Source organism: Oryza sativa, chromosome 12 (genome assembly GCF_034140825.1).
Source record: "Oryza sativa Japonica Group chromosome 12, ASM3414082v1".
NCBI lineage: Eukaryota > Viridiplantae > Streptophyta > Magnoliopsida > Poales > Poaceae > Oryza > Oryza sativa.
In genome coordinates this window covers 21,986,267-22,013,764 of record NC_089046.1, presented here as the reverse complement: position 1 = coordinate 22,013,764, position 27,498 = coordinate 21,986,267, and the positions used below count along the sequence as shown (strand labels likewise).

The 27,498-nt window shown below is 45.1% G+C and overlaps 4 protein-coding genes, 1 long non-coding RNA gene and 1 pseudogene across 5 annotated transcripts; 3 read left to right on the top strand and 3 right to left on the bottom strand.

The window, feature by feature from the left end:
• The first annotated feature begins 2,398 nt into the window (after positions 1–2,398).
• On the top strand, positions 2,399–3,890 carry LOC107278004 (uncharacterized). The gene is made up of 2 exons (XM_015764697.3): positions 2,399–3,092; positions 3,268–3,890. Exons 1-2 carry the CDS (start codon positions 2,907–2,909, stop codon positions 3,613–3,615), a joined length of 534 nt encoding a protein of 177 aa, XP_015620183.1. The 5' UTR covers positions 2,399–2,906; the 3' UTR covers positions 3,616–3,890.
• A 184-nt stretch (positions 3,891–4,074) lies between these two features.
• LOC4352421 (uncharacterized) lies at positions 4,075–11,010 on the bottom strand. Its single transcript, XM_015764694.3, has 13 exons — positions 10,599–11,010; positions 9,308–9,397; positions 9,027–9,113; positions 8,670–8,716; positions 8,533–8,590; positions 7,828–7,947; positions 7,525–7,650; positions 6,821–6,880; positions 5,817–6,037; positions 5,543–5,729; positions 4,830–4,905; positions 4,612–4,721; positions 4,075–4,234 (listed from the first exon to the last, which is right to left on the bottom strand). Exons 2-11 carry the CDS (start codon positions 9,381–9,383, stop codon positions 4,841–4,843), a joined length of 1,047 nt encoding a protein of 348 aa, XP_015620180.1. The 5' UTR covers positions 9,384–9,397; positions 10,599–11,010; the 3' UTR covers positions 4,075–4,234; positions 4,612–4,721; positions 4,830–4,840.
• Positions 11,011–13,442: 2,432 nt separating this feature from the next.
• LOC4352420 (uncharacterized) lies at positions 13,443–16,354 on the top strand. Its single transcript, XM_015764693.3, has 5 exons — positions 13,443–13,886; positions 14,267–14,412; positions 14,514–14,790; positions 15,339–15,611; positions 15,692–16,354. Exons 1-5 carry the CDS (start codon positions 13,587–13,589, stop codon positions 16,169–16,171), a joined length of 1,476 nt encoding a protein of 491 aa, XP_015620179.2. The 5' UTR covers positions 13,443–13,586; the 3' UTR covers positions 16,172–16,354.
• A 332-nt stretch (positions 16,355–16,686) lies between these two features.
• LOC4352419 (protein RTF1 homolog) lies at positions 16,687–19,447 on the bottom strand. Its single transcript, XM_015765139.3, has 2 exons — positions 19,275–19,447; positions 16,687–19,148 (listed from the first exon to the last, which is right to left on the bottom strand). Exon 2 carries the CDS (start codon positions 19,124–19,126, stop codon positions 17,081–17,083), a length of 2,046 nt encoding a protein of 681 aa, XP_015620625.1. The 5' UTR covers positions 19,127–19,148; positions 19,275–19,447; the 3' UTR covers positions 16,687–17,080.
• A 1,217-nt stretch (positions 19,448–20,664) lies between these two features.
• Positions 20,665–25,931, bottom strand: LOC107279680 (uncharacterized; annotated as a pseudogene).
• LOC136354822 (uncharacterized) lies at positions 23,129–24,728 on the top strand. The gene is made up of 2 exons (XR_010738646.1): positions 23,129–23,346; positions 24,471–24,728. It is a non-coding gene; the product is annotated as an uncharacterized lncRNA (long non-coding RNA).
• Positions 25,932–27,498: the final 1,567 nt, after the last annotated feature.

Here is a 27,498-nt window from a genome sequence, read left to right as displayed (position 1 = left end):
AAAGCTAATCCTGAAAAAACTATATTTAAAATATCTTAAAATAAACTTTAAAATTAAGTTTAAAAATTCAAATTTTAACTGGTTTACTGATTCCAACCAATGGAGGCATCAGTATCGTCAAACCTATTTTTAATTTACTAATATTTAATTTATTCATCTGCGCCATACAATAATTTGTTATAAACTCATATGTTTGGTGTAAAAATCTCAATTACCATCTTTTCATCCACAGTGGCAATAAGAAACAGGCCTGTTGTGAGTAGTAGTAGTCTAGTAGAGGTGACAGCCTGAGGGCGTTCACAATGCGCATAGCTGGCATTCAGCCTCACCCAGCCCCAACCAAGATTCCCCTCTATATCGGACGCTACCATGACCAATGAAGAACGCGGAGTCTAAATGTGACACTCGTTCATCATCAGATTTATTAGGGAATTGCTAGGGATTCGTCTACTCCCATGTGAGGCGACGACCAGGGGAGGAGGGCCGCCGGACGGAGGAGGAGACAAGGGCCAATGCTCGTCGTCGTTGCACAAAACAGTAGACGCCGACGAGGAGAGGGGAGAGGGATTTGGCGCTGGCGAGCTGAGGAGAAGGAGATCCGGCGAGCCGCCGTCGCCCGCTGCCAGATCCAGTGAGCCTAGGCTGGATTTGGCCGCCCTGCTCCTGCTCCACTCGGCGCTGTCGCCGCTGCTCCGCCTAGCGTCGTTGCCGCTGCTCCGCCTGGCTCCATTGCTGCTCGGGCCGCCGCTGCTCCGCCTGGCTCCATCACCGCTCGGGCTGCCGCTCTGCCAGACGTCCTCGCCGCTTCTTCGCCCGCTACCCGATTCTCTTCGGTTGGGAAAGAGAGATAGGAGAGAGGGGGGGGGGGGCCATGAAAAAGTGAAAAGATGTAAAAGGTGGTATTGGTAGGACCCACTATAAACAACTTGCACTGTGCAACATATAGGCTATATAGCTAGGAATAAGTTCACCGGTGGTCCTTCAACTTAACAGCGAGATTTTTTGAATTCCCTCAACCACAAGATCAGAAATATATATCTCTAAACTTACATAAACCGTGCACACAAGGTCCTTTGACAGTATACATATGTGTGGTTTCGCTGACGTTGACATCCTAGTTACAAAACAAATTAAAAAAGTGCGTGGGGCCCACATATCAGCTGCACATCTCTTTCCTTTTCCTTTTCTTCTCTTTTCTCTCTTCTCTCCCCCTTCTTCGAGCCGGCGGTGGGCGGAATCGGCGAGCGCCGATGTGGGCGATGGGTGAGCGCAGTAGCAGAGCGGCGGCGGGCTGCGGGCGGAGCAGACGGCGGGCAAGCGCGGCGGCGGAGCAGAGGCAGCGGAGCGGCGGCGGCGGCGGCGGGCGGAGCGGACGGCGAGCGAGCGCAGCGGCGGAGCGGAGGCAACGGGCGGAGCGCGCTCGCGGCACGGACTGCCGTAAACCCTAAACCGCCGCCGCAGCCATGGCGGTCTCGGTGGCCTTCCTCCACTGCTCGGCCTGCTCCGCCGCCGCGTCGGCGGCGTCCGTCGTCTTCGCCGAGGCCTTCTTCTCGGAGGTGTACTGCTGCAGCTCGCGCTTCAGCTGCCCGTTCTCCTGGAGCGCGCCCTGTAGCTGCTCCTTCAGCTCGTCCGCCGCGCCATCCTCCCCCAGACTCGAGCTCTGCCCTGGTCTCTTGCACCCCCACGCAGCCCACCCCCGCCGGCCTACTCCGGCCGTCGCGAACACCACTACGGCAAGACACAGACCACCGACGGCAATAACGTAAACCATCACATCACACCAACACCAGTACAAGACTATATACAGGAAGCAGAGCTAATAACCCGCCATTGACCACCTTCAATTCATTCCTCTCGCTTCCCAATTCGCTATCTATCTCCTCGATCTCTTTCTTCCTGTCACCATTAATTCCACGTACATGGCATGGACGACGACGAGAAGCCGAAGGTGGCGGCAGGCGCCCGTGGCAGCAAGGTGGTCGGCGCCGGCGCCGTCGATGCGTGCCTGGTCGCGGCGGCCATGGCGGGGGCGTCACTGCTAGCGTGTTGGACCGTGGCGTTCCACTCGCCCACCGTCCGCTCCGCCCGCAGCTCGTTGCCGCGGTCGCCCGCCGCTCTCATCGGCGCTCGCCGATTCTGCCCGCCGCCAGCCCGAAGAAGGGAGGAAAGAAGAGAGAAAAGAGGAGAGAAGGAAAAGGAAAGAGACGTGCAGCTGACATGTGGGCCCCACGTACTCTTTTTAATTTTTCTTTGCTGACTAGGATACCATGTCAGCGAAACCATCTATGTATACTATCATAGGACCTTGTGTGCACGGTTTATATAAGTTTAGGGATACACATTTCTGATTTTGTGGTTAAGAGATCTTAAAAAAATCTCGCTGTTAACTTTAGGGACCACCGGTGAACTTATTCCATTAGCTAACACAGTTCTTGGTCTATGTAGCAGATGAGGTCCAGCAAAATTGAGTAACTGTGAACGCCCTGACAGGTGAGCAAATGCTGAAACGCCAAAACTGCAGCAGGCAAAAACAAAAGAAAGAAAGAAAAGAACAGCAACCAATGGACCAATGGCCATGGTGAGAACAGAGCCTGAGCCGAGCCTCTCCTTGTCTTGTCTCTTTTGGAAGAGAAGACCCTTTTCCCGAAATAGCAACTTCTTTTGGTCTCTCCATTGCCACACTCTCCAATGGTGCCATGGCCAGCCCACCTGCAGCTTCCATTTCCAGCTTCATGACAACCACCAAAAGCCGACCTCCTCCCCTCTCTCCTCTCTCTACTGAGCCGCCTGAGCAGCAGCAGTAGCAGCGGCTCACATGGCGCTGCAGAGCACCACAAGCCAAAACGCCAAAGCCAAACCTGCCCCTGCTTCTCCTCCTACTCGTTGAATAATCTTTGACGACGCTCATGGCGGGAGGACGCGGGCTGGAGCTGTCGCTGGCCTGCGCGGCGCCGAGCCCGGCGGCGGATTTCGGGGAGGAGGAGGAGGAGGAGCTCCGGCGCCCGCCTCCGCCGCGGCGTCGGCGGCAGCAGCCGACCATGGCCGCGCTCTACGCCGAGCTGGCCTCGCTGCTCCCCGGCCTCCGCTCCCGGGTTCGTCTCCTCTCTCTCTCTCTCAGGTTTCTTGGCCAACGGCGGCGATGGTCGATCGGTCGCCTCGTCTTCTTCTTTGGTTTCTTGGCGAACGGCGGCGATGGTCGCGTCGTGTCGTCGTCTTCCTCCGGTTTCTTGGAGATCGTCGTTTGATCTTGTCGATGGGTGGATGCAGGCGAGCAGGGAGGAGATCGTGGAGGCGGCGGCGAAGCAGGTGAAGGTGCTGGAGGACACGGTGGCCGTGCTGGAGGCGTACCGGGCGGTGCAGGTTGGCGGCGCCGCCGCCGCCGAGGAGGTGTCCGTGTCGTACCGGGAGACGGTCTGCTTCGCCGCCCGGCTGCCGGCGGCGCGGCGGCCAGGCGCGCTGACGCGCGTGCTGGAGGTGTTCGACCGGCGCGGCGTGGAGGTCCTGGCAGCGACGCTGGCGGGCGGCGGCCGCGCGGCCATGGTCACGGTCACCGCGGCCGCCGCGGCGCCGGACATCGCGGAGATGATCAAGGCGGACATCGCCAGCATCGAGTGACTCCGTGACGCGGCCTCGTCATGAACTGATCGCCACGCATTTTGTTTCTCCAATATTATACTTACAATCCAAAACTTCCTTGCAATTTCAGCATTAGAGATTTAGAATTGGATGGGATTTGAGCTTCGTTTTGCAACTTGACGCTTTTTAGGAGTTTGAACTTCAAACCAAGAATGTGCAAGTGATTTTTGGCAACACAGGCTGCTATGCTTGTGATGTTTTATGTTTCGTGCAAACCTCATTATGGAATCTGATGAGAGATTCAACAGAATTCATCCGCCTCAGCCTCCCAGGTCATGTTTCGTTCTGTTACAAATTGAAAATCTTGTGTTTGTTACAAATAAGTTTGACGTGCAATGATGTATGCTAGATAGTACTGTAATGTTGCCCTATCACCTGACGGCTCACGCTATCGCATTTAACAGCAGCCAAAGGAATTTTGCACAGGAAAACTTGGAATGTTTCGAAATGATCAAAAGCTATATTGAAAATGTTCATCATGTCATTTATAACAAGGGGGGCAGAAAGGACTTTGCAGCCGGGATATGTACAGGTAATTTCCATCATCAGAGATGGAGTAAAAAAGTTGTTAGTAGCAATGTCTCAAGAGTTAACGGACCTGCACAAACAGATGAAACCAAGTCAGTCAATAGCTTAAATATGAAAGATTGTGGCCCTCTTTGTTTAGGCTTAGGCTTATTGGCCTAGACTTTTAAGTCAGCTTATTGACTTATATGATTTATAAGCCAGTGGATTTAATGTCCTAAGTTTAGTGGTGGAATCATACATTTATCTCATATAGGCCAAAAAAAGCTTCTCCAACCTAGCTTTTGGCTTAATAGTGTTAGAGTGGCTTATGGCTTCAAAAAAACCAAATAAAAAAGCTGCTTGTTTGTTTTGGCTTAGACTTTTCGACTTATAAGTTGGCTTATAAGCCTAAACAAAGAGGGCCTGTAAATCTCTTGCCTGAACAGAACTCAAGAGATTTGGACATACCAAAATGACCCTGTAATCAGATTGTCCAATCCAAGATCATTCCGAGAACCAGTTTTTTCATTTGAAAAGAACAACTCTTCACAGATGGAGCCGCTACACCAACAATCTACCTGTGAAAACCACAAAAGATAGACGAGCAAATCAATCAAGAAATGCTTACATCGTGTTATGTAACGAGCCGCACTTGAATCCCAGGAAATAGAGCTGAAGTCAAATACCACTAAATGAGCTAGTCTACTGAGGATTTAATCACAGGTACCGTTCCGTTTCTTTGCTGATGGGCCTTCTTATTACCTACATAATGGAAAATTCTAGTTAGGTAAAATGATCATGCCTCATTTTGCCTGAGGAAATTTCTATGCATCATACAAAGGTACTGATATACTCCTTCCGTCCCATTCACTAAGGCGTGGTCAAACTTGGCATAATCTTCAAGAATAAATTTCTCATATACTATAACATTTGTAGCAACAAAATCATAATCATATGAAAGTAAATTTAAATGATAATCTAATGATATTATTTTCATCAAATAAAATTTGATTTATAATAAACTATTTATTGGTCAAATATTTAGATAGTTGAATCTTAAAATGCGGAGGGAGTAGAAGCCTTCGCTGAAAAATAAAAGACTTCACACAAAATTCATTGAAGAACCAAAGTATATGAGTTTGTTATTTAGTCTGCTCACTGATAATATTTGAAATACCTAAGTTCCCTATACATTTTCCTTCACCTGATGGATCGTAAATTCCATAATGTCATCCATTTTCCTAGATTGCTTTTAGGGTATAAGATAGAAGTGCACTAAGAAATAGTAACCAGGTACATAATAGCCATAAACTGATACTAGTTACATAAATATATAGATATCACCCGCAACTGTTTCAAGAATCTAATCAGCACTTACAGGAGAATGATATTTTCTTACCTGTGTTTTTTGAATGCCGAACAGCATCTTTGCTGCATCTGCTTCTTGCCATTTCGTTTTTTACTGCAGATACTTGAACCTCTGCTTTCTGAGATTTTGTTGCTTGTCGGTTTGGCACACTTGCTGCTACTTGCTGCGGGATTACAGGGCATGATTCTGGTGTGCTCGCAAGAAGCTGGTCCATAGACTGAGAAGCATCACAAGAACATGCATTTTTCAGTAAGGAACATGCAGATACACTCCATGCTCGCAGGGAAGAGGCATTTCATTTCACCTTTGTTTGAGGAACAAAGCTCTTCTGAGCAACATTTAATGATGAATTATCTCTTGGTGATAAATGCGAGACCATCAAGCCATTCTCCTGTGATGAGTTCGGAATTGAATAGCTGCCTGAATGCTCTGAACATGATTGGCGGTAAAGCTGACCGAGTTCCAATCGAAGCCGGTAGTTTCCCTGTGAGTGGTACATTTTTGTTGCAAGAGGAACTGGGGCATCTGTTAAAGACTAAATGAGAATTACAACACCGTTGGATCACATACAACAGCAAAATGGAAATTGAATAAGAAAAATAAACGGAAGCAAAAACAAGATTTTAATAATTAAACAAGCACCTCAATAAGAGTCACAGGTGAATAGAAGATCAACCTTACAATTACTGCTGTTGAAGTTAAGGAGTGAGTTTTATTTGGTCCAAATTGTGTGAATACATGGTAGGTAAACAATTGCACCATGTACCAGGAAACATATGCTTTCCTTTCTTATCTTTCAGGCTACTACTTTCAGTATTTTACCAAGGACAAAATATGTTTCCCTTTTTGTGTTTCAGGGTACCATTTCCATTAATTCACCAAAGGACAAAGTTCTACCCTCAACTGACAAGGCATAGGACCCAAATACATGCCACATGAATACCGCATGACTTAATTTGGCAAGAATTTTACAGGCAATGTTGCATGCATGCCAAATGCCCTACATTACTACTACCACATTAGAGAACTTGATTTTGAATCCCCACCCCAGCATATCAAGCATATTCTGAATATAAATATAACAGTTAGCTTTCTGACAAGTTAAGGTTTTTTGAAATATATAAACTGCTTCTGTAGAAAATAGTAACGTTGTGCAATAACCAAGTTTTTAGAAAAACATCAGCATAGGAGCCCTGATCACTGAAATAATTAAATACTTAAATGGTATCTCACTACAAAGAAAATGACTAAATCATGAAAGTATCCATGCCTAAATCAACAGCTTCATTACTGAGAAGCAATTTGTACCTCTATGGTGACCTTGAGGTACACTGGTGAGAGCTGGATTGTTGGCAGATGATTTCAACCCTATAAACAAAAGAAGAAAAAACATGCAAATAAGCCCTAGCATAAGTACATGACAAAACCAAATACAGCAGTGTTTTGGCTTCTACCACAAACCCACAATCCAATCGCATCTATAAACTAATGGGCGGTTTTGACTGAGAAGCCACACAAATTATATCGTTCAATTAAAAATATATACAAGGGTCAAGGGAAGCAGCACCTACGTACCATCCCTGGTCCTTATCTAATAGATTCCAGGTAGCTGTAATAGGACCACGTATTTATAACAATCATGTAGCGAAATAAATGTCAGAAAACAAAATTTCTTGGTATGGATACACTAACAATAAAGTAACATTCTAGAAAGAATTCAACCAAAAAGGTATAATAAATTATTGGCCAACCAATAGCAGGATTGGGCTACTACCTGAAGTAAAAAATAGAAGAAATGCAGAAGGACTATTTTAAATTTGAACATCTTTAAGGATATTTACATTAGCTATACTGAAATATTACAGTACAACATTATTTGATAGGCTAAAACTACTATGTTAGCGTGATACAACTGAGGGTCGAAATTACTTTTTCTGGGCTAGGACAATGTCAAAGAGTCAAAGATTAAACTTGTTTGTGACCAGAGGGAGGAGAAAGAAAGTAGTGCTTACTTTGATCAATGGTGGAACCTATAGGTTGTACTTTGTTGGCAAGTACATTGTCCAACTCAAAACCATTGGCAATGTTCTTGTTTTCAGATTGAGACTTTGCTTTCAATTTTATATGTACCTTTTGATCTATCAGATGTCAAGGTAGCAAACCTCACAACATGGAGGGTCCAGTTAAAAAACAATGGATAAGAAGGAAAATATTCCACATCAAGATGATAAGAATGCAACTAGCATCATGTAGGCATTCATGACAATAAGTAAAATAAATAAAAACAACCAGTTTCTTGTCAAGCAATAGGATACTTCCATTACTTGTCAGCTTTATTTTTCTCCCCTTCTTTGGAGGCTTCTTGGTACCACAATCATCATCTATACCTGTTCCCATTGAATCATTTGGGTTTACCTTCCCTGAACTACATCGCTCTGCAGAAGTCGAAAGAAACTTATCAATGAATTTTCGACCTATCTGCTTCCTTGGAACACTTTTCAAAGAGGAGGAAGGAGGGTTAACAGAAATATAGATTCCTACTCAACACATCAGATGTATGACTTGAAATGCATAGCCCATGCTGACTAAGGTTATTATATTAGCTGGTTGTGCAATTACTCCAATATTTTAAATACAAGTTTCACATACATAGGCTGTTCCAATCAAATTTACCAAATAGTAAACAAACTACTACCAGTCTAACAAGAGATATAGGTGTAAGATGCTTCCACAGTATTATGGGTGCAGATTATTTTTCCAGTCTATGAACAATCGTGCACCAGTTGTCATAGATGAAATCAAATGATATAGTAATAATATCTTAGAGCCTTCTGCATATGCACATTGAAACATATGTAGTTTACACATTCACAACTCGGGAACTCGGGATTCATGCAAAATTAAGAGTACGGATCTGTAAACTATATGTTCACACTTCACAGTTCTGTTACAGCGACAATAATAAAGAATTACAAAATCAAGTCGCTGAATTTGCACCAAAATAACGGCTGGTGTTATACCTGCATGAACTGCATATTGGCTGGCCTTTATTGGTTTCTTGCAAGTATTACAGAAGACCTTAAATATAAGATGTCAACACAACTTGAATGAAACAAATGTAAATAGAGACCCACACAGAACATCATAAAAAAAATACCAGGTCCAATGGATCAGCCATAGGTTTGGATCCAAATATATGCATATCTGCACAACATAATAGAATAACTAAAAAGATAAGTTGTGACACCAAAAGGTAAGAGTTAACAACAATAATATGGTATAATAGCACCGTCCTTACAAAGCAAACACAATTAGTAGAAATAGAGAATACTAAACATGATACCTAGAAACAAATTAAAGAAACAGAGGAATCACATCCAAACAAATGAATACATACTGGACAATGCTGACAGCAATAAAAAAATCTATCTAGTAAAACAGTGCCATTTGGTATGGACAAGCGGGGGTCATCGAGGAAATAACTGCAATACATGGTTTAGAGGAGGATACTCACCATCTTCATCAAGTAAATTTGGTTCATGTGCATCAAAAAGTTGCCTGTGTAGGATCTGTGCAGCACCCTTATCACCGGTCAGGTCATCTGCAAAAAAATAGGGACAAATATGTTCAATCTCGAATACACAGCAGGTATACTATGTGTACTGTACCCAAATTAGACTTAATGCATGGTTTTGCTCTGGTAGCTATAGGTATTAGAGTCCTTTGAAGGCTGGCTATACTTTGTGAATAAATAAAATGAAGGCACAAAAGAAGCTAACATTAGTCATAGTTTACCTGGTGTTGCATGACTTTCCATCATAACAAGTTTCAGCACAGAAGCCATTTGAAAATGTCCAGACATGCAAACCATTTTGTAGTAACAATCTGAATTACAGCCACAATCACAATATGTCAGTTGGAGTAACGAAATTTTGTAGTGCAACTGTGAACATGACAATTCACCAGCAGATTCAAAAGTTGTAGCTACATTATATGCCTAATAGACGGCAATGATTTCTCCAACAGTTAGTATCGCCAGGAAGGAAACATAAATATGTGTGAATAATGCATGCATCAAATCCTCTGGAATATTTCAAAAGCAGGTACCGTACGAAACCCATATAAGCTGCAGATAAACCATATGGTATGAACATGTAGAGTATTTCTTTGTGGTTCAATTTGCATTTCAAACTACAAACCAGATGATCTATTCAGACACTGGGAACAAAAAGTAACATCGATGTTCGTTGTTTATCTGAGCAACACTAGTCAGCCTGTGTTAGCAACGATTTCATTCACGCGATCACCACAACCATTCCAGACTTAAAGTATGTAAGTAAATTTATCATAATTGCATTTTGTTATGTATTACATACATCAGCTGCTCATGAACAAAACAGTAGAGAAAAGGTTATATACGTAAAAAAAATCTTAAAAACATTCTACAAACACTTATTGACATGCTATGAGTGAATCTTGATTTTCCATAACTACCCACTAATTAAATCTAATGGTTCAGATATTTATTTTGTAACACTTTTGCAAGAATTGTGTACATATAGCATTACTAAAATGTAATCAACAGTAGTCAGCCTGTACTGGCAAAAAAAATCACTTGGGTCCTCCACCAAAAGATCAAACTAAAATTGTAACGACCCTAAACTTCTAGGCAAAAGCTTAAAAATCGCTACACACTACACAGTTTACACTCCATAATCTCATATTGCGGCAAAATAAACAGAAATTCCTACAATGGTGGTAATTCGGGTTTTGGTCTTGCAACTACAGCCTCATGTCCTCACCTAAACTCAGATCAAACCACATTTCAAGGTCCAAACTGACAATGCACACATAACTAACCAATAGTTCATCCAATATAATACGATAATCTGGCCATATGCACATCCGCGGTCTTTCAACTATAGATCATTCATAATTCTAAAACTATTACAAAAATCCCGCAAATCAGCAATGTATTTGCGGCAGATTCCACGCCATTCTACCACAGATCACATTGCAACCAAAACTGACTAAGCACCAGTAATAAAACCACGAGCAATTTGCTTCCGTGTGACAAGCGTCTCACCTGGAAAAAACGAATTTCGAAGAGGACGCGTCGCCCTCAAAAAAATTTTCCGAACCAATCCAAACAAATAACCAAAAAAAAAAAATCTCTGGATCAATCCCGCAACCGCCGCCGCCGCCGCCCTCGCGCCCGATTTCCCCCGGCGGCGCCTCCTCCCGCCGCCCGCGCGCGCGCCCCCCGCCGCGTCACATGCTAAAAATTCACGCGGGTAGAGAGGGAGGGGACCAGAGGCGCGGAGCGGCCGGGCAGGGGCACGCGGCGAGCGCGGGAGAGGAGGCGGGGGGAGGGAGGGATCTCCCCCGCGCGGTGGCCGGCCTCCGGTGACCTCCGGCGATCGCCGGCGGCGAGGCGGAGGCGGAGGCGGAGATGGGGGAAGTGGGGGAGAGGAGGCGACGCGAGCGCCAAGTGTTGCAGATTTGTGGCTTGGCTCGGTCGGTTCTTGTACCGAGCGAACCCGACTCGGTCGGAGCCTGACCCGGGCGGATCACGAGCCAGTTCGGCTCGTTGGGACTCGACTCATTTGAGCATGTTATCTGAGGTAGGGATGAAAACGGTCGGAAACGGTCGGAAAAACCCTCTACCATTTCCATTTATATTTTATTTTCTCGAAAATGGAATCGGAACGTATACTCGGAAACGGTAAGGATATCGGTTATATCGGTATCTCGGAAACGGAACCGTCGGAACGGGAATATACCGATATCGGACGGAAGTCGAAAATTCATGTCGGAAACAGCGAACTGTGGTATCATTCCGCATTTAACTATGTATGAAGATAACCTTATAATTTCACCCTTGCATCATTATGCTGCCACACAACACCGTTATATGATGATTAATAAGTTGACAATAAGATTGACAAATAATATAAATAAAGTTCAATGATACTTCAACATCAATGTGGCTAAAGCATACAATGTGGCTTACATGATAGGATTACAGCATAACTAATATTGTCCGACTTTTTTTAGGATATAGATTTGAAGTCTTCGAGAACACCAAGCTCACAAGCTGGCATGGCTTCAGCTGATCAGCTCCTTGTCAAATATCATTCATTATTTCATCATCAATTGACATAGCTATATCGTCGTCCTACAGTGGCACATTGCATAAGAACTTTTATGTTGACACTGTATAACTACCGTTGTAATTAAGTTTCATGCTAAACTAGACTTTTTGGTATTTCCAGGTCGATCACAGAGAGGAGTCAAGATGGTGGGGCCCGCCGGTGGATCCCACAGCCTTTCTTTTCCTCTCTTTCTTTTATTTTCTCTCTCTCTTATCCTTCCCTTATCTCGGTTCCTTTTCCTGCTCTCTCGATTTCTTCTCTGTTTTCTCTCTTGTTCTCTTCTCTGCCTTTGGCTCCTTCACGCGCGCCCGAGAGGAGAGAGGCGCCGGAGATGGCGGCCTGGCGCAGGGCGGCGGTGGGGGAAGGAGAGAGGAGAAAGGGGCGGCATCGGTGGGGAGGAGGAGGCTGGGGCGGTGCGGCGGCGCTCGGCGCTTGGCTCGGTGGCACGGAAGCCGGCGGTGGAGCATGGGGGAGGGAAAGGTGGCCGGCTGCGACGAAGGCCATCGGGGCGAAGGAGGTTGCGGCCGGCGTCGGCGACCTGGTGGCGGCGCCCAACACGGCGCGGCGGTGCCCCAGCGCCGATGAAGACGACGATGCGGTCAGGCCTAGTTGGCTTCTTTATTCGGAATGGGCTGCTCCTTAATGCCTAATGGGCTCCTCCTCCTGCTAGCCAGGCCCAGCCGACTTCCTTCTTCGGAATTTTGTCGGAAATTTGACGGAAATTACCGATAAAAAACGGTTACCGACAAAACGGTCGGAAAAAACCCCATATCATTTCCGCTACCATTTCCGAAAAAGATTACCGTTTCCATTTCCGATACCGACAATTATCGATACCGATTGAAACGGTCGGTGCAAACCGAAAACGGTAGCCGGAATTCTCGGAAATTTCCGTACCGTTTTCACCCCTAATTTGAGGGCACCTTTAATCGTGGAAATGAAAAAACAAAAAAGGAATAGTAAATAAATGATTCTAACAGTAATTGAAGTGGAAAACAGAAAATTATAAAACACAGTAAAAATATAGAAATGACCGTTTGATTAGACCGTAAAAAAAACACAGAAATCAGATGAAAGAGATAGATAAGTTTTCTCCAAAATCTCTATATGATTGTCCATTCCATAGTAATTTCAAATGATTGGATAGGATTTAATCCTTTGATTTAAATATATTCATAAGAATTTTTTCTATAGGATTAAAATCCTTCAAAATTTCTATGTTTTTCCTCTAAATCAAAACCAGCTCGGCTCGTTAATTTTAACGAGCTAAAAGCTCAATTCAGGGCTAGCTCACAAGCTATCTTATTCTTAGACTCGTTAATGCATTTTTATATTTTACAATTTTAAATTTATTATTTAATTATATACTGTATAAACTTAATAATAAATACTAACTAATAAATAAATCACTCCATAAGAATAATTTGGATGTAATTAAAAGGCTGAGCACTATAAACATGCGCTATAAGTTTATGAAGATACTAAGGTCCTTTTTAGGTGAGTTTAAGATTCTGAGATTCTGCTGTTTGGTAGCCAACTTATAAAGGTTTTTTCAGCTTCTGAGTTCTAATTTATTTTTTAGATTCTAAAGTTACAGATTATCAAAATAATGAAAATCTAGACTATTTGAAGAGGGAGCTGGAGATTGGAGATTGTAGAAGAAGAAGCAGCTACAAACCTCCCAAAACAGGCCCTACGATCTAAGCCACGAGCCCCCGACCATGAGCCCCCTAGGTTCGAGCTTTCCGTCCACCTGGTCCGACCCAACCAGCTCCGTCTCGCCGCTAAACCAGCCAGTGTCAGAAGCAGAAGAGAGTGAAAAAAAAAAAAAGCAAAAGCGGCGACGCCACACTAGCCAGCGGCGGAGGCGGTGGAGAGGAGAGGAGAGGGGAGAGGGGGGAAGCAAAGCGCGAGCGGCGATGGCGGCGAGGAGGAGCAGGGTGGCGTTCGTGCTGGTGGACGGGATCGGGGACGTGAGCATCCCGTCGCTCCGGGGGCGGACGCCGCTGGAGGCGGCGGCGGCGCCGGGGCTGGACGCGGTGGCGGCGGCCGGGGTGGCGGGGCTCATGGACCCCGTCGAGCCGGGGCTCGCCTGCGGGAGCGACACGGCGCACCTCTCCCTCCTCGGGTACGACCCCCGCGTGTACTACCGCGGCCGCGGCGCGTTCGAGTCCATGGGCGCCGGCCTCGCCATGGCCCCCGGCGACATCGCCTTCAAGGTTGGGGATTTGGGGGGGCACTGGATTATACGAGATGCCATATGGAATTATTTACAGTAATCTAGTCTCCTAGTTAGTTAGTTAGTTAGTGATGGCTTGGATCGTCGCGTGTATTCTATTTCTAAGATTCCTTTGTTGCTTTCGCATGATGACTAGTTAAAAGTGGCTTAGATCATAGCGTGTTCTCGAAATGGCAATACTAAGTTGAGCTCAGTTTTGTCAGAACTTGTGCTGTGTTTCTAAGTTAATTTAGTCAGTAATGCTGTAATGGCTCAGATCATGGAATGGCAGTTTGAAGCCGTGTGGTATGAAAAGAAGCATTATTGGGACTGTTGAATGTATTAGTTTGTGGCTAAATTTCAAGCATAACTTGTTTGCAGTCAAACTTTGCTACGTTGGATGAAAGCACGGGGATCATTGTCAGCAGAAGGGCGGATCGACACTTTGAGGAGGAAGGCCCGATACTCTGTGCTGCATTGGATGGGTTGAAGCTCCCATCGTTTCCTGAATATGAAGTGAGAGTCAGGTGCAACATCCAGTCCTGTTCCTCATGGGCACTATTGCACCGAAATGTTCTTGCTGTTTCTTGTTAGCTTATTGCAGTAACTTAACACTGCTGCTCTGCAGATATGCTACTGAACACAGGTGTGGTGTGGTTGTGAAAGGACCGAGGCTGAGTGGGAACATTTCTGGAACTGATCCATTGAAGGACAACCGCTTGCATCTAAAGGCTGAACCTTTGGATGATTCAGAAGAAGCTAAAAACACGGCAGCTGTGGTCAATGAGCTTTCTAAGGAGATTACACGTATACTGGTGTCCCATCCTATCAATGCACAGCGCTCTGCCGAGGGGAAGAACATTGCAAATGTTGTGTTATTGCGAGGCTGTGGTATCCGGATTGAGGTTAGTACAAATGACTTAATATTAGCCTTGTTTGCCATTTCTCATTTCTGAGGCTCTCTGGAGGTTAGCAAATAAAAGGAAAAGGAAGACTTTGCTTCCCCGCGGAGCTCTTCCTTCTCTGCACTGTGTTGTTGAAGAATATAAAGATAAGCACAGTCCATATCTGATTGTTAAGTTTTCATTTTAAGCATCGGGACCTTTGAGGTTTTAGCAACTTAAGCTTAAGGCATCTTGTTCTGTTAGTTTTGTTACAGCTTTCTTATATAATTCTATATGAAAGAAATATCAGTGCATTAAATGGTTAGAAGAAATGATTTTTTTCCTTTTATTTGACCATCGTAGTACTTATAGGAAATTAGGAATGCAGTTTTGGGTAGACTTTCCATTGGCTTGTACAATTTTCTGATAATTACTTTCAGCAAACATATTCGGTTGTCAAAACAAAATTAAGAAAGAAGTGAGGTTTTGCATATCTTGTTGTTCTGGAAATAGACAGTACTGAAACCTCTTTTCAATCTTTTTGTTGAAGTGTCATGTGGCTCTGTCAGGTTCCTGCCTTCGAAACCAAGCATGGACTTGCACCATGCATGGTGGCTCCTACAAAGATCATAGCTGGGCTGGGGCTCTCACTGGGCATTGATATCCTTGAAGCACCTGGAGCAACTGGAGACTATCGAACTCTCTTGACTTCCAAAGCTAAAGCTATAGCCAAGGCACTGTCTGCTCCTCTGGATACGCCACCTCGTGTTTTTGTGCCTGGAGAGGATGAATATAAATCTGGAAAGGAAAATGGATATGACTTTGGGTTCTTGCACATAAAGGTGAAAGTACAATTCTGGTTCTTTCTGAACTTATATTTAACTGTGTGATGCTGATCGCTTCATTTATATCGTTTATTCAGGCCATCGATGATGCCGGTCATGATAAGGCTGTCAAGCTTAAGGTACTAGGCCTAGAGGCTGTTGATCGGGCTATCGTTCAGCTTGCAAGGCTCCTGTGGGAAGCTGAAAAGTCTGGGAAATACCAGTATTTCCTTTGTGTCACCGGAGACCACTCTACTCCAGTTGAGTACGGTGACCACAGTTTTGAACCCGTTCCTTTTGTGTTGTGCCGACTTAGAGATTTCGTAGGAGCTATGGGGGAGGACAATGTTATCAACTTCCCCCTGGACGATTTCCTGCTTCCTTCAGTTAAATCTGGAGAAGATGTGGCAGAAAACATAGATGTAGCTGATCGCAAGTCTGATCAGCGCAAAGCTTTCAGTGGCGATTCTGTCTTTGAATTCAACGAGATTGCCGCTGCAAGGGGCTGCCTTGGACGTTTCCCTGGAAGTGAGATGATGGGCATCATCAAGAAGTTCATCAAAGCGAAGAACGATTAGTGCCAGTTCAACATACTGACGTTTGTGTAATCTGTTGACCTTGAGGCTTCCATGTCTGTAATAATTGCAAACAAGGATGTATTCAGAGAACCAGCTCAGTCTGAGATGAATAAGGCTTCTCATGGATCTTGAATCTTGCACTGAAAAGCATAAATAATCTGACCTGCTGTGTACATTTACCAAGCTTTTGTGTCTAATTTGGAGTGCCTAGACAAATATGCGTTGTTCTTTATTAGCTTTTTGTACTGAAGGTTTAATTAAGCCTTTTTTGTGTATGCCTTTCGTGAGTAGACCAGCCTATGAAGCTTCCTGAGATGCAATGCAGCAGATGCTCAGCTTTATCTTACACAAGATTTTATTATTCAACACAAGCTTTGCCTTCTTCCAGTAGAAATTTTGCTATAGTATCACGGCCATTGCTATTCTTTTTTACATTTTGTAGTATAGAAATAAGAATCTGATAATCAACATTGATATAATGATTTAGACCGAACTAATTAAGGAACATTAGGAACTTTCATAACTTGACACATGTTTTTTTTTTCCTTTTGGCATATAAGTATACAACATAGAATATTTGTACCTCTTAGTCTAGTCTCCCAATATCCGCTGCATAAATGTTTTATGCAGAGCAACAAGGGTAACAAACTAAATAACAGAAGGACTCACTCCACAAATATTAATGCGGAAATTGTCATCAACACAATTCAGGCATACAGGTCCTGTTTATGAAAAGAAAATGTGTAACCTTGCTTGTCTCATCATGTTACATACACTCAAGGCTAAAATGCAAATTGATCTGGACAAGTAGTCACAATGGCATGGTGCCGATCAGCTGATGAACTTTGTGGCCAAAGAGGCAGATGAATCCATCGAACAGCAGGCAGAGGCACAGATAACTTGAGAAGTTCAGAGTAAACCCCGTCTTCTTTTGTAGTCACTGACGGTCAGAGTTAGAGCATGCCTCCTTCCATCATTGTCAGGGACCTTGTAACCCATGGTTGCTTCAATCTTCTGCTTCCTCGCCATGTAACCATCGAAGAGACCCTTGGGACCGCCGAATTCTTCCAGGCCGGCCAATGATATACCGAGCTCAAAATTATGCAGCAAATTCGATTCCGTTCCCAGATCTACAGGTGCATTGGTATCAACCAGCTTACCGGCATCAGCAGCTGCCACTAGAGCCGCTGCAGTGGCTGCTGAACCACCTCGCGGCCCGTTCTTCGTATCTTCATCGCCAGCTACTGCGCTGCCATCGTTCCCGTTGGGGACTTCAGCGCTCTCTCCTTCAGGCTTTGCTGCGTAGTAATTTCTTGATCTTGTCCATCTCCTTGAAAAGGGATCATAACCAGCCTCTCCAACCTTCAAACTCGTGTTAACGGGCTTCATTTCTGATGCGTTCTTGAAGTTCTCAGCACGGTTCTTCTTGTTCATCGCCTCCAACTTGGCAGCCTTCTCATTATTTGATATTGGCTTCGACATCTTCTGCAGCTGATTGAGCTTTGAACGGATCCTTTCTGCTTCAGCTTCATCCCTCCTGGCAATGGCCATATCCAACTCATTCCTCAACCGATCCTTCTCAGCAGCAACATTGATAGGACGTCTGATAGCTGATTTCTTCTCTTTTAGCATCTTCTGTACAGTATGTGCTGAATACACAAAGTTGTAGGCCTGTTGAATGGCTTCTTTCTTCTCCAATACATCCTGCCGAGTCGGTACTCGCACACCATTCTTCTCAGCCACTTGTAGCCACTTCTTGAACTCCTCTTCACTGGGAAAGGAGTCTGATACTTGAGTCATCTGCCACCGAGCAGCATTAGCCTCATTGTCCCACACAACATTGAGGTACTTGCACGTCGTGTAGCCCTCCAACTTGTACTTCCGGTCAGGGTCATTCGCATCCACGTTTCTAACTATGCATAGCCTGTAATCAGGGGTCCCTGATTTTGACTTGCCAATCCCAAGCCGCACAAAGCACCCAGACACAAGGTCCTCAAAGAACGGCTCCATGAACCATTTCACAAGCTTTGATCTCCTGAGGGTTATACTCTTCACATCGTCAAACTTCAGAGGGTCAAGCCTGCTTGGCGATTCATCAAACTCATCATCCCGGGTTTCATCGGTGATCCTCCCCCTGTTATCACCATCATTACTACCGTCGCTGGGCGGGCTTCCGGCCCTGCGCCTCGGCGGAGAGCCGCTCTGCGGGATCAAATCCTTGAACCTGTTACGGTACCCCTCCGGGTCCTGCTGCCTCATCCGCTTGGCCCGCAGCTCGTCCAGCGCGCTCTTGGCGGCGGACCTGTCGGTCCTGGCCGACGACCGCGCGCGGCTCGGCGGCGGCGGAGGGCTGCTGTCCCTCCGCGACTTGTCCGCCTTGGACGACGACGACGACGCCCTCGCCAGCTGCTTCAGCTTGTAGTCGTCGATCCGCGCGCCGCGCTCCGCCAGGATCATCTCCCTGTCCAGCTCCGACATCTTCTCCAGCTGCTCCTTGTCGTCCTCGTCCTTGTACAGGTCGCTCCCGACCGACGGCGCGCTGTCTGAGTCATCGCCGCTGCGCCTCCCCTCGTCGAGCTCGTCGTCGTCGTCGTCGTCGTCATCGTCGTCGCCCTCCTTCCACCCACCACCACCACCACCTCTCCCTCCGCCCTTCTCCGGCTGGTGCCGCTTCTTGAGCGGCACCTGCGACCCCGACGGCGGCCGCTTCCTCGAGAGGGTCGGCGCGGCGTCGGAGTCGTCGGAGTCGCCCCCGTCGCCGCCGCCGCCGCCGTCGTCGTCCGAGCCGCTCCCGCCGGAGTACGACGACCCGCGCCTCCCCCGCTGCTGCTGCTGCGACGACCACCGCTGGCCCTGGCCCGACGACGGCCCCCGTGCCCCGCCGCCCTTCCCCGCCCCCGTCGTCCGCCCCGCCGCCTGCAGCAGCAGATCCTCGAGGTTGTTGTTGTCCGGCATGGCCGATCAAACAGCAACTCTCCTGCACAATTCCACAAACCAAAATCCATCAACCATCGAATCAAGAAACGCGAGCCTATCCGGGATCTGGGACAGCGGAGGGGAGAGAGAGAGAGAGGGAGGGGGGGGGGGGGAAGGCGAGACTCACCTCGAGACAGCAGCAAGAACAGAGTCGGCGAACGCCGGTGGGGGGCGAGAAGGATGGTGGCTAGGCCTGCTCGGTCGCTGGCTCGCCGGGATCGATGGCTGGAGGCGGCGGAGACGGCGGCGGAGGAGGGGAGGAGGAGAGTGCGCTGGCCCTAGATGGGGAAGTTGGGTTGTGAGGAGATTCGGTTGGAGTTATGGGCTTTTTTGTGGGGCTTTACTCTTGGGCCCTTGGGCCGGGAGAGCCCAATGAATCACATTGTAAAATGAGATTTGTGTTTTTTTTAATAAAGAAGAAGAAGAAGAAGAATGTTGTCACATTACTATCTCAGTATGGTTCAGTTTGGGGAGCGTTTGGGGAGCTTATAACGGTTGCAGTTTCTCCTAAAAAATCAAACTCCCTAGCTGTAGATCCCCAAACAGCCTAGATTTTATTCCCGATTCTAAGAATTTGTAACTATAGAATCCAGAAAATAACCAACTGCTTAATCCTAAACTCCGTCAAACAGGTTCTTTCTATGTCTTAGATTTTCATAAGTTGTATTCTAATTTGAAAAGGTTATGCATTGTATTAGTAACTAGTCAAATTTGAAATACTTGTTGAAATTATAATGCATAGATTCAAATTTTGTCATCACAAAGGCCCCGTTCTTTCCTGAGTAATATTCAGATTCTAACTTAGTTTCAATTAGCACGATTTTCAAACTGCTAAGTTGTTCTAATATATTAAATAAATCTATTTAAAATTTGCAATAATTAAAACTCAATTAATCATAAGCTGATGTTTTTTTTTTTGTTTTCTGTGTCCTTAATCTACGTTTTCCCACGTTGCCAACCCCACCAAAATGTTGGTTTCAGTGATACTATTTCATAAAATAGTGATTGTTAGTTTATGTTTTAGTATTACCGTATTGCATACGGTAACTTTTAGTGCAATATTAGTTTGTGTGGTCGTTAAGGGACTTCAACAAAGGATGCAATCTGCATTCAACCAGAGTGAAAGAGAATGTACATTGGAACTATTCTAGTTATTTCAGATATAGATCAACAAACAAAGTACAAAATAAACTATTATGGATACAAGGTTTAAGTATGAAAAATATTGAATTCAGTCCTAAAAGTTGGTTTCATCCACTAGACCACTAGTGCAGGGCTCATTGAATCCTCCTATAATTCCACCATGCACTAGCAATTGCAGGCTAACCTAAGTATACCTAACTAATCTTGTGATTTCTTCTGAAGCTGTGCTTAGCAACTGACTACTCTACAATTCAATAGCTATAAACTGAAAATTTTATTTACAACGAATATTAAACATGGCCATATTACAATGCCGTGGAGCAAACAGCTTCAGTCACAGCAAGCAAAAAATATTATCAGGGCCTACGCTTTTCTCAATATGAAAACATGAGCGACCAAGAAACCTCAACGCTCATCCGGCAAAACCCAACATCAAGTGTGTCACGACTCCATCCACATCTTACCGGGATAAACTTTTTGGAAGCACAGCTGATGTTCTCATCACCACTTTGCCTTGCATGAACATCAACAATCAACGCTCCGCCATTTCCTTCAACTGCAACTACACTGCGGCAGAAATGAATGGCTCCATCATGGGAGAAAGCCACCATTTCTTCCCCAGAGTCCAGCAATATGACATGTTCATTGATACTAGCAGTATGTGCAATGAACTTTCCACAGAAATCAGTTGAACCTCCTGTAATCCTGACCTTGATTGTAGCCTCCAATGCCACAGGAATGTGTGCATACTTGAACTCCAATTTGCTACGTGCTCCTGATAACATCATACTGCGCAGTGAGCCACATCTATGTCTCTGAGCAGTTCCATTATACCCAAATGCTTTAGCGCTCAAGATCTTATCTTCGGAGGGACTCGTCCCCTTAACTCCTAGCTCAATTTCAAATTCAATAGGGTCCATCAATAGGATTGCATGGCTTGGACCTGTGAGAACCAGAGATGAACCCAACACGCATCCATGACATTACTAAATACTTCCTCCATCCCATAATATAAGGTGTGCACGTATTTTAAGTTTTAACTTTTAAAACATTTGACCAATAATTACTATAGTATGAATTGAATTTTATTTTCTAAAAATATTATCATTAGATTGACATTTGAATCTACTTTCATATGATTATATATTTTTTTGCTATAAACCTTATAGTATATGAGAAATTATAAGCCGAAGATCAGTTTTGGAGATCGTGCCAAGTTTGACCGTGCCTTATATTATGGAATGGAGAGAGTATAAGAATATTGATGATACACTATCCACCACTTAAGAACTCTGTATGAAAACAATTAGAAAGGAATGGTAGCAACAATGTAACACAACAAATATTTCCCTTTTTTTGGATAAGGTGAAACTAGCTAGATTGATGGTGAACAAACATGCATAATTCTATCACGTATGTGTTCTAAGTTCCACTCAACAAAATAATATGAATGGGGCATTTGAACTGTCAAAACAAAATATAAACAAGAGCATAATTAGGAAAAGATAGCATATGTGAGCCTGACGACATACTATGCATAACTGAACTTGGATTTTCTATTTTCACTTTGCTCAAGAATAAAATGATACCGCATAGCAAAATATGCACATCAGTATATGATGTACGATAAATATCTGATATATATATTGACAACTTCAACTTTACTGGAATGGTTGGACAAGAATACAGTTATTGCAGACAAGCTGAAGCAAGGACCAAGGAGCATATCTCTTGCTAGAAAAGATAGCCTCTGCAAGTTCATATAGGGAAAATGCTAGCTGCAATGAATTAAATAAGAGTGGGGAAGTACCCCTGCATGTTCTATCAATTGATTTGGTAGCATTTTATTTTTGTAGTATCAATTCTGCGCCTGTGCACCAAATGTTTCTGTAGTTATTTCTGTTAACAACCCACATGTTTGTGATGCCCCTTATGTATCATGAAAATATGGTAATCTCTGGTGTGTATGGGTGTTTGAGATTGTAAAATTGCTTGATTATGTTATCACAGGTTTTATTTTTGCCGTTCGTAAAAAAGAAATGCCATCACAGGATACTAAATCAAGCACATTTGAATCTTTCAGGTCGTTTACTGATAAGCTTCTGTGATACAACTAGTATCAGACTATCCTATATAATTTGTGAAATGGAACCATGATGTGCATATAAGTTTGAACTGTTCTAATTTGTTTAAGTAAACTAAATGATGCACCAAAGGTACAACTAGTTCAGAGTTCAGACACAACGAATTTTCTCAATAGAACTGCGCCAGACATCTCATGATTGCGCTGCTATTCTTCTACCCTATAATTCACCAAGTACCTCTTACATCCTTTCATACTTCATTCATCAAATCTAACGCTCTGTATTCATCTACATCTGATCAAACGGTTTGGATTGCCGCCCTCTTCCGTGCATCTCTCACGCCGCCCCTGACCCAGTGCCGTAATCGCCACCTGCCTTGCGCATCGCAAGAGGCGGCCCTCTGCGCACCTTGGACCCGCACGCTCCCCCTCCTCTAATCTCTCTCGCACACCAGACGCCGCCATCGTCGCCTCGCATCGCCGCACACCAGACATCGCCCCCGTCGTCTCGCATCGCTAGCTCCCCCTCCCTCCCACTCCATCGCCGGATCGGATTCCCTGCCCCTCGCCGATTTCATTCATGACGCTCTTCCCCTAAGTCTCGGTCGCACCCAATTGTCGCGCCCCTCCCCACAATGATGATGTCGTGACCCCTCCGCCTAATCGGCTGATCTATTCTTTTCCCCACTCCCTCAACGCCGCCATGTACTCCCCCCGCCCCGCGCCCGAACCCTATCCCCAAACCTCAGCGTCCTCCACCCCCACAGACCCCTCAACCTCCCACCCCAAACCCTAGAACCACTGACCCGCATTGTCAGCGACGAGCCAACGAACCGGCGAGGGAGGCCGGTGGCTTAGCCGGCGTAGCAGCGAGGAAAGCCCCGGCTGGTCGAGCGCCCTGGCAGCGCAGCTTCGCACGAGATCTTGTGCAGCCAGGCGAAGCCTTCGCATCGCGTGCCTGCAGCCATCCCCGGTAAGTTGCTGTTAATCATGAATTACTCGTTATACAATGCCACCTCAATTCCCTGTGACTTGTAATATCAGTAGAAATCATTTATTAACAGCATTTTTCTCTTTTAAATCATGCACCAACACCAGTATTGCTACTTTGTTTAGTAGCACTCAGTATGGTGAATTTGATTCACATTATTTTCAGCCAATATGTTTGGTTGAGTCAAGAAGAGAATTTTCAAGCTCTCTACTTACATGATGGGGAGTAATATATTCCACGTTATTGTACAGCCCATGTGTCAGCTTATTGGAAGTTTTGGAAGTGAAGCAGGCACATGGTAACAGTAGCTTCGATGTATTTTTCATATTCAACTTATGTACACGAATAATTCTAAAAGAAATTCAAGCGCATGTTCATTCAGTGTTGAGTCATTTCGTGCTGATTTTCCCCTTAGCAGATTGAGGATGCTATTTCCTATATTTAGGTTTGGCTACAAATACTGAAAAAATGATGTGATTTTCCATTGGATAAATTTGAATATCTGAGCTGCTGGGCGAGCCGCTGCTCACCGTCACTGCTGAGTGTTTCTTCACAGTTTAGTTCACGTATGGCTTTGTATGTATTAGGTATTTTCTGAAGACGGTGAAATAAATCACCTATAAGATCTGATCTTTGGAGGATAATATCTTATGTTGAAGATTATTATACTGAAATTCTGCGATTGCTTTGCACCTTTGTTCCCTAAAATATGTGATTCACTTGAATGTCATTAATTCCTAGCAGTATTTGTGCAACTGGCTGCATCGAAAATTATATTTAATTTGTAAGATGTTTACATCTGAACCCCCTGTACATAAAACTTGCTAATTCTTTTAAATCCAATCAAAGATTCTCCTGATATGGAGGTACACAGTACATAAATATATTTTTTCTATAGATCATTTTTCTAAAGGTGATTGATAGCGTGGCTGGTCTTGCTATATCAATTTATTGTTATCGGATAAAACACACAAAGCTGGAAAACTAGGGATGCACGTTCAAAGACTGGAAAGTAGCTGAGAATGTTGTTGGGTGATCCTCGCTTCTGCAGTTTTTTTTCTTCAGGTGTTAAGATCCTTTTGGTTAATTTTGGTTTTGAAATGCAGCTCAAAAGATCAAGTCATTGTGGATTGCAGAATGAGAGGGTCACGTTTGAAGTAACTGCAGTCAGCATGAAGCTATTGTGTAGTACTAGATACTGGTGTTGGATTGAGAGGGCTGCATTTTGAAGTTACATTGGTTGGCATGAAGCTATTGTGCAGATACTGTATACTGTTTTTTTTTAAACAAAGTTGGATACTGGAGTTCCTGTGACTAATTGAAAATCATAGCTCTCTTGGATTGAGCCTTCCAAGCTTTGACAAGTTAGATTTGAGCGTGTTTGCATATTTCGTACGAGTACAGGAAAATATGCATTACATTTCCATGATACTAGAATATGAAGTAATCTGGAATTAGATGGGTTACGAAGAATGTGGTGATATTTTAGTGCTAAATAATTTTATCTTTTCTCTCTTTTTCTTTATATTAATCTTTAATCTATCTCGTGGATTAGCAACAGAAAACAAAAAAAAAACTTTTTATATGTGTGTCTTTAGCGATTAAAAAGGGCATTCTGTAAAATAAACTACGACAAAATACAAACAAATTCAACTTCAAAATTAAGTTTTGAAATTTTAATTTTAGCTTTCAAGCATAAGAGAGACTAAGCTGATATTGTTTTTTTATTAGTGTTATTATATAATTGCACCGTAGCGTTAGCACGGGTATATTACTAGTTTTAATTAGGTAAAGAAGAGCTACTGCACTAGTGCACCACAAATGTGAAGTTGTAAACTAACTAGCTGCCTGTATAAAAGTCTGATGACTTTGTGCTGCTATTTCCATGAAGCATGGAGATACCTTTGCAGTGAGAGTCTGGCAGTTGTTCCTGGTGCGCTCAAAGATATAGTTGTGGTTCCGGTCCAGAGAGTCACGAACGGAGATGAGACCAAACACATCTATTGGCCAGCGTAGAATACCTTTAAGCTCCGTCACCTCAAAAGAAAAAACCTCTAGTAAATCTAGGAGCATTGCGAACCAGGGCGGTTCCTCCGTGTACCGCATGGGACCAATCTCAGTTGCATCCATCCAATAAACCATATCAATCAGTCAAGCATTATTGTTTCTTTTTCCTTTGCAACACACCAAAGAGACGAGCCATTAGATCACATTGATGCATATCCATGTGAAAAATGTCAATCCCAACATTTTCCATTTTCATGTTTCCATCCTCACTATTGTGCGCCCAGGCTCCCGCCTACCATAATCAGCGAGTGAACATGTCGATTTGAGATGAAAACTAAAAACCTAACAAGAGGATGAGCGAATTCGTATTTACCATAAAATCATCTCTAAAACAAGAAAAAAGAAGCTTCCTCACTTCTTTTGGCGATGTCGCCGGAATCGTCGGACCACAGATTCGTCCAGTAGCGGCGATAGTGGGAGAGCTCGTTGAGCAGCTCTTCCTCCTCGCTGCCATCACGTGGCCTCATCAAATCCTCCTCTTGCCCCACCGCCGCCGCCATCCCGCCTTGAAGTTTCTCAGAACGAGGAATTTTTTTGGGAATAAGTTCACCGGACGTTCCTCAACTTAACAGCGAAATTTTTCGAGGTTACTTAACCACAAAATCAGAAATATGTACATCTAAACTCACACAAACCATGCACTTAAGATCTCATGGCAGTATATATGGGTGGTTTCGCTGACGTGGCATCCTAGTCAGCAAAAAAATTTAAAAAAAGTATGTGGGGCCCACATGTCAGCTGCACATTTTTTTATCTCTTTTCTTCTTCTTCTCTTCTATTTTCTCTCTTCTCTTCTCTTCTTCAGTAAGGGAGGCCAGCGGGCGGAGCGGCGATGGGTGGGTGGCGGGCCCGCGCGGCAGCGAAGCGGCGGCGGGCGGGCAGAGCAACCCCGTCCTCTTCGTGCTCCGCCCCTTCGTCGGAAGCGAGCGGAAGGCGAAGCAGGTAGGGGGCAGCGGTAGAGCGGCGACGGGCGAGCGCGACAACGGGCGGAAGGCGGTCACGGGCGGCGGGCGGAGTGGCAGAGGGCTGGTGGTTTGCTGCCAAATGGCGCCGCGGCGGGGAGGGGGAGAGAGGCGGTCGGCTCAACGGCGACGGCTGGAGAGGAGGAAAGGTGGCGACCAGTGCGACGACGAGCTTAGCGGCGGAAAGGAAGGAGATAGGGAGGCCGGTGAGCACGGCGGGAATGCATGCGAGCACGAGCGGAGATATTTCATGAATAAGAGAGTATCTCATTAGTGCACATTGTTAATTTATTATGTTTAAGCATTACCGTACTGCATAGGAAACTTCTAGTTCAAATACTCCCTCCGTTTCATATTATAAGTCGTTTGACTTTTTTTAGTTAAATTTCCTTAAGTTTGACCTAGCTTATAGCAAAATATAATAGTATTTTCAATACAGAACAAACATTTGTATCAAAATATATTCAATGGAGGAGGGGCAGCTGGACGGCGTGGATTCGTCGCACGCGGAGTCGTTCTTGGAGATCATCGGCTGGGTCTAGCTAGGGATGCGGAAACGGAGCCAGCGAGGGCATCCTTTCTCGCGCGGGGACGACAACAGCCGAGGTTGAGCGGTGTGGAGCATCAGAGCGGCGAGGACTTGGGTGATGTTGGCTTCTTTGGTGGGGAGACGGACAATGATCTCGCCGAGGATGGCGTCTGGGAGGTCGCTGATGAAGTCGACGCCTTCTTCCTCGTCTTCTTCCTCCGCCACAGGTGGATCCCCCTCCTCCTCTGCCACCACCACCGGTGCCTCTGACCACTTCCTCTCCGGATTGCGACCGATCATCCCATTTCTTTGGACGGTGGTGCTTCTCCTCTCTTGGTGCTTGTGCTCCCCTCCTTTTGCAGGATGACCTAGGTGTGGCGCCGGCTCTAGCGCACGGATTACCCGTTCCTCGCCCTCGAGTGCGGCCAACCTTGAGTTCCCGACATGTCCCATGGCTAGCACGGCCAGTAATCTATGAGCAATGTGAGTAGACGTCGGCGGCATGTGATGCGGTCTTGCGCAGGGAGAGGCGAAATGCGGCACATGGATTAGGGTTTCTGGGGAGCCAAGGAAAGG